Below are 11,158 nucleotides of genomic sequence, written 5' to 3' on the forward strand. Positions count from 1 at the left end.
GTGATGAGAGGTTTCCAGACAGTAAAACTGGAAATTAAACTCTCAGTGTTTTGCCCCGTAGCTTCAGAAACTAAAATAAACAACTAAAAAATTAAAATTAAAAATTGTAGCAAAGTAAAATTAAAAGTCAGGATGAGTGCATTTTAACCAACTGCAAATCTAAAGCTTTAATCTGTTGTGACTGAGATTCTGTACACTCTCAAATGAAAACGTTTGGAGGACTGACTGTAGATGGACTGTAAGCTGCAGCTGGAAGCAGAGGCCAAGCTGTGAAATGTAGCATTTTCACAAACCATTCAGTTTATCAGGATATTTATATTAATGTAGTACATTCACAGAGAAACAGCTGTTATTAGTATCAGTTAATGCATATCACAAACAAAGTTTGTCTTTGACCATCGCTATTTTCTCCCATCACTAATAAATTTTATACAAATTTTCACATAGGTCAACTCTGTAGGATTCATAAATATTTCTACTTTATACATGCGGTTCTGCCACTGTGATATAACTATAACACGGATAAGAGCACTTTTTTATGATTTGATGCTTTAATGTAATCTATTTATTTATTTAGCCTGAAAGCTCTTAGGTTGTTTGCCTTTGTGTCCTGTGTTTCTTAGGTTGTGAAAGTAATTACAAGCCAAAACCAGCACTTAAACATAGAAACTGTGAAGCTCATTTGCTGAAACTCTAATGAACTGCATATGTATTGTCAGTTAGTATTTTGATAACACTGTTAAGCTACTGTACATTCAAACAGTGTATATTTTTCTTTTGATAACCGCACTGTATTTAAATTTAATTATTTAAAAACAAAATATAATGAAGACAGAACAACACACACCAAATATTGGAATACAAAGAAGTAGAATAGTTAGAAGTATCATGAGGGATAAAAACAGCTTGGTCTCTGTGTGACTGCAGACTGCCCCGTCTCAATGTCTGGACTGGTCCTTCCTTCATCACATACCAACGTGGCAAACAACCAAATAAAGACATCTTGTTTAATTCTTGTTTTGTTCTGATTTTATTATTGTTAGCATTCAATATTGTTATGGTCCCATGTGATACATTGTAACATAAAAATTAAATATGCATTCCAGATATGTTAGTTATATTTGTATATGCGTATATAGCAAGAGGCTGTTTCTTGCTACATTTCTAGCCTGGCTAATACAACACTGGTCATGTGCATATGAATTTCACAGATGTTATATTTCAATAAGTTATGACTACAAATTACTTTTCAAAGTAATGCCCTCTAAGTAATACAAACTACTCCATGTAGTTTTCACATTCCTGCATGCAGAATGAAGAAGAAGAATTAGGCAGAAGAAGAATTAGGCAGTCTTCTCCTAGAGGTAGTGTACAGTCTTAAAGAGTTAAATAGCGGATATCAGTCTCATGTCTGTATAATACTCAGTATGTGGTTAGCCTCGCTTAGGAAAGTGTTCCATATAAAATATAAACCCTTCAGTAGACTGCACACTGGGCACAAGCAATATAACCAGGCATTAATCTTTTGTGCATTTTGAAATCTATACAATCTGTTACAATTAAGTTTACAGTGACACAGCTGTTACTGTAGGTGAGAGGGACAACTAATGTGTCTCTTAAGACTGCATACGATAGCCATTGTGTACTGTAGGAGCTCCAAAGTTATAGGCATAGTTAAAAACTATCGATCTGATATGTGGCTAACAAGATAGTAAAAAAAAAGTCTTTCATTTGTGCCAGGAGGTTATTACAGTGAATATTCTGTATGAAGGAAAACTAGAAATACTTGATTAAACCATTGTGCCCTTTTATTCATGAAAGACGTAGTTGTGCAAATGCCAAACAAGTTCTCCCTTATCTTAGTCCAGACATGAAAATATCCTGAATGATCCTCACACTTCTGTGTTTTTTGGCCCATAGAGCATCTGCACCAGCAACCATCTTCAGTTGCACCCTTTGGCTGGCAGCACACATCATTGGGAATTAAATAAAAGAATCCTGTAGCTACTTTCTGGATATTATTGGACCAAATCTATCAAATTCTGATAATATTAAGACTAAATGCACGAGACTGTGATGTTTTGTAGCTGCTGGTTGCGCAACAATTCACAGTGTTACAAAAGCTTCATGGGCCAATGTGGATCAGACAATGAACACAGAAGTTGCATTAGCACTATTTCACCACTAGGGCAAAATTCCTCCATAGCCCACCACTGGCGGGTGGCCATTAAAACCAACAGTGAAATGCACAGATCAGGCATAAGATTACAAGAATAGAATTACCACCTCTGCAATTTAATGCAATACCATACAATAATGTTATGCCTAATCGTTGTATAAATTGTGGGCATAGCAATTGGCTGTGGATACTGTCGGAGCTCAACCCCTCTTGACAATGAAGGTCTATAAAGTTAATTAAATTATCGTTGTACTGAACCTAACCATGTTGGTTTTGCGCCTAAACCTAATTTTATGTTTTTGGTGCCCCAGCCTAACAATACTAATGGCTGCTTCCATGACAATGAAGGACCAATACACCAGCTGCCATTTGCGATGCTATTTAAAGAAGTGTCTCTTTTCCAGGTGCTATTTGGTAAATTAGACTGTAAAAGTTGTTGGTACAGCTTCAGCTAACTTGACAAAAAACACAGTCATGCAATAATTTCAGTTTTGCAGCATATTAGTTTTCATGTACAATATTTAGATGACACTACTATCGAGCACCAAACTGCTGACAGTTGCATTACAGACACTGGTTCCACTGTAACAAGGCCTATCTCCCCAGACTCATACTACCACCATTTAACTAGGGTTCCGACTGTGCTGATTGGAGCTTACATCAGACTCCATCTCCCCAGAAGCTCCAGCACTTTGAGCAGACAGACGATCCATAGAGTGCGCCAAGGTATTATTGATTTTGCGACCACAAAAGCACGCAACCACATCAGTGAGGTCTGCTCGGAAAGAAGCTGTGTAGAAGCCATAGATGACTGGGTCACAGCATGTGTTCAGGTTGCCAAAAACAAACAGTATGTGGTGCACATACTCAGGTGTATGCTGGATAATAGCTGGTTGGAACCAATACCAGATCCCCAAGAGGTAGTAGGGTGTCCAACATATGACAAAGGAGCTTACAATCACTATGGTCATCTTAAGGGTCTTCATTCGGGCTTTGGGTATTATGTCTGTTCCATTGCGTCTCAGGCAGTGCTCACCATCTGCAGGGACATAATATGGCCAAAAATCTAATTATAGCAGAGCTGGATTATCTCATATTCTTTAAACCTGTCCATTTATTATAGCCAGACAATACTAGTCCACCACAATAAGAATAATACTGTAAATAACTTGTGAGGACTGTACTGCACACGCACATGATACTTTATAGGTAAATATTTAATGCAACATTTTAAACGTTAAACAAGAAGCAGTAAAACACTTTACAGTTAGCAATGAAAGGTTAAAAACAATGACTGTCTTCTACCCAACCTTTCCTTTTAACTCATTATTTTGCTGTGTTTAAAACCTTATTTTAAAGACGGTCTACAGCTCAAGGGAAGTGTAATTAAACCAGTTACACAGCTTTCAAAATGTATTCCAGTTCATAACACAATCAGTCATATATTAGATCTTATAACCCCAGATTTTTCTCCATTCCGCTTTAAAATTGGGAAATGGCAACCTTAACATGTTTGTTTCTTGATTTCATTTCAAGGTTTTAAATCTTGTTACCAGAGGGGTGCAGGACAATTGCAGTCAGTAAATATAGATCCTATTTGACACATCCCATGGGCGCACACCCAGATCCAACCAGCCCTCTTTGCAACATCTGTGTGTTCTCATTTTCACATCAACCACTCACCCCCTTATACCATCATCATCCTGAAGCCCCCAAGGATCTGCTGAGCACAGAAATCATGAGGGAGCCCACCCCAGACTTCAGACCTTTGCACCCATTATTCTACACTGCAACCATTATCCTGTTCTTACATCTATCATCCTTCCCAGCTATCAGATGTTACACCTATGATTTATTGTTATTTTTTTCATTCGAAAGTGTGGTCCTTTCTCATAAAATTTTATGGCCCACTTTAAGCTTATGATATGCCTTGATAGGCTATGAAAACTTGCAGTGCTAAATGCTGACTTTTGTGTGGCTGTAGTCTAAAATGTAAAAAAAAATAACTACAAGCAGTCATACAATAACACTAGTTGGAAAGAAACAAACAGTGTATCCACCTCATCTGAAGTGATTTGTCTGAAAGGGAGGTGTCAAAGGCATAAACCTTGGTGCTAATTCCACAGCAATTCAACAACTAATCATGCTGAGGTCATCAATGTGTTGTACCTGCTTTTATCAAGCGACTGCGTTCCTCACTGTTAATCTGTGATTGACTGGTTAGCACAATGTTAAAATGTATAATAGGAATCGTGGAAGTACAAAAGTTAGACCAGAGCTGTAAGAAACTGGAAAAAATATTTAATCATGGGTGGTTGTGTGCTAGGTGGAAGTAGATAGAAAAGGTTGAAAATGACCCTGTCCAAACGTCACACACCTTTGCTCTTGTGCATCTGCCCATTAATCTTGGTGAAGATGCGTGTGTAGCAGAAAATCATAACAAGCAGGGGGAAGACATACAGGGTCACAAAGTGAAACATGTTGTATGCAGTCTCGTGCCAGTGATGCTGGAAACTTCCATGGGTGACACACTGAGTGAAGTCCACTCCTTCGGCTTTTATGGCCCGAAAGATGAACAGCTGAGGATGAACAGAGTGTACAGACGTCCACAATGAATTTCATGCAGTCACAGAAACAACATAGTTATTGTTTGTTTTTATGAAACAAATGTTTATATTTGTTCATATTAAACAAACTATACCAGGACGTTTGACTTCAAGTTGTGCAATAAAGTCATAATAATGGGCATTATACCATAATATTAGATCAATCAAGAGGCTGCACAGATTGGTTAGTAACTTACACAGCTGAACTTCTGTGCACTTGGTTGCTGTGGGTGTTAATGACAGCAATGACAGAAAGGTTACATGTGCACATTCAAAAGGTATGGAAGTGGGCAAATAAAAGTTTTACAAGAAGGCCAGCACCAGTTATTACAGGGCCATGCTGTTTGTAAAATTACCAGAATGTGGTTTGAGATTGTCTTGCTGAAATAATCAAGACCTTCCCTGAAAAATGTAGTCTGAATAGCAACATATGTTGCTCCAAAACCTATATATGTATCATTAACCACTAACGAAGCCTTCATAGATGTTAATTTTAGACATGCTGTGTACATTAAACATTAAACATAGCAGTGTTTCTACATCTTGTTTATATATGGTTGTTTCTTTGTTGTTTTTAGTTGCTTGATTTTAAGGGATGTTCACAGAAACCCTTTTGCATTTCACTTGCATTTAGCCAGTTTATGTCTAGTACAAGTGGTTAATACTGGTTTATATCTAGTACAACTATTTAATGTGAAAAGCAGGTAACATGCATGTTTAATCTAAAAAAACATTACCTAATGTAGACTGTAATCATTAAAGTGGACCTACAGGTCAAAAGACCTAAAGCTCAGTATGTAAACTGGTTTCTACTGTACCTGTGGTAAAGCCAGCAGCAGACTCAGAGTCCAGGCCACCATCAGCATGCGTCTGTTTCTGAGCCCAGCATCGAGAGAATCCAGAGGATGAAGAATGGCCCGATAGCGGTCCAGACTTATGACCACCAGTATGAATACAGCTGCGTGCATGGCAAAAAGCTTGAGGAAACACAACAGCTTACACATGATATCCCCAGCATACCACTGCACTGTAATATTCCAGATGGCATCCAGTGGCATCACCACAAAAGTCATCATCAGATCAGCTGACGCCAAACTGGCAATAAGGGGAAACAGGTGTGCTGCCAAGCGAAAACCCCTGCCCCAGCACACGCTGATCAGGACGGACAGGTTACTGACAGCAGCAAAGACAAACAGCACCAGGGTGGCTGCTACACGGCAGCGGGCGGCCACGGTGAAGGATGGAGCCTCCCAGGTTTGAGTGGAGGGTGGAGCTGATGAGTTGACCTGGGAGAAGATGTTGGTATTCTGTAAAGGGTCAGCAGGTGTGGACATCCACAGAGACAGGTTTCCACTCATTCTATGACACAGGGAAACACTATATGTTTAAGTGCTCTGTATATGGAGAGACGCACATGTGATTGTTATGACATAAATCCCTTAAAACCAATAAAAAAGTAAGATAAAGGAAAAATTAGGAACAAACATTGTGAGGGCTGTAAAGCACGAGAGAGAGAGAGAGAGAGAGAGAGAGAGAGAGAGAGAGAGAGAGAGAGAGAGAGTAAATCTTTGCAAAGCTTTCAAAGGCAGGCTGTGAGGTGTCAGGCCTGACACGATAACAGAGAGAGGTGTTCCACCTGCACAGGAAACAGTGCAGCTCTTGTCATGTGGCTGCAAGTGTTGACATCCTCCCATTTAAAAAGGTCAAACTCTGTTTTCTCTTAAAATGGCTAAATTGGCAACCAGTAACAGGCATTTTCTACTATATTTTAAATATTTAGTAGAACAGAGGCACAATCAAGTTCTTTTTGTAGCTTTCTAAATGCAGGCTGGGGTTCCTTCCCCAGTGGTTCCTTCATCTGTCAACTGGGGGGCATCTTCAGTCCCAGGTATTTTAACCTCAGTGGAGTAGTTAAGTCATCAACACATTAAGGTGATAGAGTAAGTGGATATTTGTCAAGCCTGACTTTAGTTCTGATGACTGCAGCTCATTTTCACAATAAAGAGGATGTGATGATGAAGCTGTTGAGCTCCAGGGCAGGAAACCAGCCCCATATCATGATGCTCTCTCTGCAATATCTCACCAATGGGTTGATGTTTTCATCTTGCTATGCTGTGGCCTTTTAAAGCCATACAAAGCTGCTGCTTGATTTTTCCAACTGTATAGTTTAGAATGTTGGCAGAGAATTTCCCAGTTGTGTTGTTGAGGGTCACTTTGCTCTTTGGCAGTCATCTGGTGTGCTCAGGGATGTTACAGCTTCACCTGTGGTGTCCTGCTCCATGAACCACAGCGTAAGCCAAGCAGATGAACTGGCTTGTCCACCCGTAGCAGGGTTGGTTGTTTAGTCCCCATGCTCCTCTGGTCTACATGAAGAATTGTTCTTAAGCAAGAAACTAAAACCTAGGGTATTTTTCCTTATAAGTAACTGCCAATAAAAGCATCTGTTAAATTGAAATATGCAATAGATTTCACATTTCACATTTCATATTGCTATGTGCATACAGTATACACATCATCAAGATGGAATAAAATCAATGGCTTTCGGGTTGTCCCTTCAGGGTTCGCCACAAAAGAACATGTTCCGCACCTTGATTTTACCATTTTTTTTTATCCAGGTTCGGGACTGGCACCAAGGTAGCCCTTGGGTTTCTGCATCTCAAACCAATGCTCTACCAGTTGAGTCACCAGGCTTCCTAAGATCCACCCGGCCCCCTCCTTTGTCAGGATGAAATACACAGATTTAAATAGCAAAATAATATCAGCAAGTTTACCCAGACACAACCTGTGGCTGTGAAAGCCCTGGACAAGCTACTTCCCCTATTTTAAAGTGTTAGACGTTAAACTTACGTCAGTAATTGGAAAAAACACAAATTGCACTGTGTGACAATATTCTTACAGAATGCAGAGGTGGTACACGTACACAAAGTCAATACTCAAAAGTTCAGTACTGAAGCTACATCTTCAAGTACTGACTTAAGTTACAGTACTACTGTACTAAGTATTCCACTAAGAAAATGAGAGACAAAGAGACATTTGCGCTCAATGAGGTTATTCTCATGAAAATTCAATTCATTGTTAAATAAGTTGTGATAAATATTAATAAGTAATATTATATTAGAGGTTTTTGATAACATAATAGTACAAACATAGTCTATATTTATTTCATGAGGTGAAAATACAAAATTAAATATGAAAAATAAAGAAAATGTGTAGTAGGGAGTAAATAAGTAACACGGTGTGGAACCCATGCAGTAACTAAATGTGTAAAATAACACATCTGTTGAAAAAACTAAGTGTAAATAATCCAGTAAATTACAAGTATTATAGAATTGTGTTTCGATACAGAACTTGAGTAAATGTACATAGTTAATCTGTAATTCTGGCAAAACAAATCTGAACAGGCATTACTAAAATAAGTATCACACTATCACACAAACACTAAAAATGTATCTCACTTAAATGTGACTCTTGGTGCCTTGATTCATACATATCAAGTTTCCTTTTTAGATTTTACACATTAATAATGATTGTAAAGATTTCAGATGTAAGAAGTTTGTGTAACATGTTATATCCCTACAGCAGAGTGGACACACAGAGGCTTTTCTTTTATTTCCCCCCAGTTTACCTCCGTGCCTCCCGTAGAGATCTACATGATGTGTCTCTGACATAATTTTTATGTCAAAGTCTAAGGCGCATACATCAGAACAGACTTGAAGATGTGATCAGTGATGGGATTAATCCACCACATACAGATAACTTGCGCCCTCTGCTGGTGAGCCACTGCGCGTGCTTTTGCGCCAAAGAACGTATCACTGTCTTTTTTTAACCCTTCCAAAGTACAGAAGCCCTGATGTGATGGAGAGGTTCATTTCCACCAAAACTCTTCCTCAGAACTCCTCCGTTACCTCAAGTGACATCGTCTGAGTGGAAACAGCTTCTTTTTTCCATCACTTTTTCCATATTAGAAGCTTGAAAAATATCAGACAGCATTTACACGTTCAGCCACATCCATAACCTATCTGTGAATCTATGTATCTCTCTATCTGTCGCTTCAGCAGTTGGACCCACACAGAAAACCCGCAGAAGTATTCTCACCTCAGTCTGCCGGTGGTCAGGTGGGGAGGACATGCAAGAATCCGCTTCCAGAGTGGAGCTGTCCAACGTGCTGAAGCATCACAGATCCTGGTATCTGCCTCTGCACACTTTTGTCCTACCTGATAAATCAACTATATAGCCGATCAGTGCGGTATTTTATTTATTTATTTATTTAATTTGCTCTATCCGCCTGCACACACACACAAACACACACACTGCCTCCTGTAGATATACATTCAGCGCGAACAAGGAGCCCCAAAGATCAATGCGGATTGGTTTATTAAGGGAGGTGACGTGGCGGGCGTTGCAGAGGTAGGCAGACACCTCTGTGGCAGAGAGGCATCCTGGGGAATTTCCAGCTCTATCTGTGGTGTCTTTGTGCAAAGCAGAGGAGAGAGAAGAGCTGTATGATGTGTTTTCACTGTGTCTTCTCTGCAGTGTCAGCTCAACATCCCCACTGTCAGTTACACTGTCTGTCCTTATGTCCTGTGTCCCTTCCCTCCTGTCATTCATCTGACCGACAGAGACTTCCAAATGTAAAATAGCTTGTTAATGATAAAACTTCCAGACAAATCACTTGAAGTACAGAAAACATCCTGCAAAAGAATGATCACATGTCCATGTTCAGGTACCTTTACTCAAATACTGTACATCTTAGTCATCTAGTTTCTTTCATGTGTCTTGTGTTTAAATTACATAAAACACCACTAAGTAAATTGTTGGCTATCAATCTGAAAGATGTTGTAATTACTGCTGATCATTTACACTAAGTCTCTGATTTATTTTTATTTTTTTCATTCTAATGAGGTGTTGCAAACTGTGGTAACGTTACAATTTCTTTTCCCTTTCTCTCTAACTCTCTGTCCATCTATATAATGTTCATAATAATGTTCAATATTTTATATAATTTAACTTTAGCTACATTTCTAACAAAATTCGGAAAACTGTGAAAAATACTTGCACATTGATTGACTGAGCAATGGTCCAAAACCCAAAGATGTTTTGTGTAGTATTGTGGGTAAAAGAAAAGCATGGTCCCAGAAAATGTTTGTAATTTTTGCTTAAAAAATAACTAAATATGAGGATAAGTTAAATCTTTATTTTCTAATAGTCAATAAGAGGGAAGTTAAATTCAAATTGTAAGGAGTAAATTACCCCGGGAGTCTGTGATTGTCAACACAGAGGAGAAGAGCCCCAGACCTCCCCACAGATGTCTACTTCATCATAAGTGAAAGAGTCAAGGTGCTATGGGATCCAAGGTATGGCAAATGGCTCCACCAGTCCTGCTCAGCCTGACCTACTGTTAACAAAATCTACTGACACTGTGCTGTCAATAGATTCATAGACACTGTGCCACCTCAGGGTGGAGATGACAAAACTGAAACTTGGGTTAAATCCAGTGAATGAACGTAAACTGAATACATTTGGGTTTTCAACTCTTAGTTGGACTAAAGAAACAAGTTCAACAACTATGATAATCTTCAATGAGCCACCTCTTAATTAAAAATTATTAATATATCATTGTGTTGCAGTAAACAACCAAGCTTTATTTCCAGTGGTGGTAAGGAACTAGTTAAATTTATTCATTGTGCTTTATATGAGCACACTATGTTATTTTTGCTCTAAGACATGTATGCAACTATAATTAGTAGGCAAATCAAACATTTTAATGTATTTAAATTACAAAATATATTTAAACACATACATTGACCTATTTTCAAATTTCAATTAAAAACTTTAAAAAGTAATTGAAATTATCACCACCTTTACATCTGCAACATAAGTAGCCTACTTTTAATGTTGATGCTTTAAATTTAATTTAATTAGGCACTTTTGTTCTTTTACTTTAGCAACATTTTAAAAGCAAGACTTTTACTTCTGGGTAGTACAGTGACGGAGTGGCCTTTCTGTGTGGAGTTTGTATGTTCTCCACGTGCTTGTGTGGGTTTCCTCCCACAGTCAAAAGACATGAATTGGTTAATTATTGACTCAAAGTTGCACGTAGGTGTGAATGTGAGTATGAATAGTTGTCTCTCTGTGTTGGCCCTGAGATAGACTGGAGATCTGTTCAGGGTTAACCCTGCTTCTTGCCCTATGACAGCTGGGATAGGCTCCAGCCCCCCCGAGACCCTAAAACACGACAACCAGTTACAGACAATGGATGGATAGGCTTTTACTTCTAGCAGAGTACTGCATTTCTGTACTCTGGTGCTGCAACATTTAATCAAATGTAGTTCCAGTTGTTTATTTTTTAATATATCTTATCTCTTAATATCTT

The 11,158-nt window shown here is 38.6% G+C and overlaps 1 protein-coding gene across 1 annotated transcript; it reads right to left on the reverse strand.

Moving 5' to 3' along the window:
• Positions 1 to 1,024: 1,024 nt before the first annotated feature.
• Positions 1,025 to 9,200, reverse strand: gnrhr1 (gonadotropin releasing hormone receptor 1). The gene is made up of 4 exons (XM_067509187.1): positions 8,881 to 9,200; positions 5,604 to 6,144; positions 4,557 to 4,758; positions 1,025 to 3,218 (listed from the first exon to the last, which is right to left on the reverse strand). Exons 2-4 carry the CDS (start codon positions 6,141 to 6,143, stop codon positions 2,803 to 2,805), a joined length of 1,158 nt encoding a protein of 385 aa, XP_067365288.1. The 5' UTR covers position 6,144; positions 8,881 to 9,200; the 3' UTR covers positions 1,025 to 2,802.
• Between the last annotated feature and the right edge of the window lie 1,958 nt (positions 9,201 to 11,158).

This window comes from Channa argus, chromosome 1, assembly GCF_033026475.1.
Source record: "Channa argus isolate prfri chromosome 1, Channa argus male v1.0, whole genome shotgun sequence".
NCBI classification, from domain to species: domain Eukaryota; kingdom Metazoa; phylum Chordata; class Actinopteri; order Anabantiformes; family Channidae; genus Channa; species Channa argus.

What these genes read in the sequence shown, in the direction of transcription:
- gnrhr1 (XM_067509187.1), bottom strand. Translation starts at nt 6,143, where the DNA reads ATGAGTGGAAACCTGTCTCTGTGGATGTCCACACCTGCTGACCCTTTA. An exon ending in TGCTGCTGGCTTTACCACAG is followed by an intron (nt 4,759 to 5,603) that starts GTACAGTAGAAA and finishes GTTCATCCTCAG; the next exon opens with CTGTTCATCTTTCGGGCCAT. An exon ending in GCAGATGCACAAGAGCAAAG is followed by an intron (nt 3,219 to 4,556) that starts GTGTGTGACGTT and finishes ATGTCCCTGCAG; the next exon opens with ATGGTGAGCACTGCCTGAGA.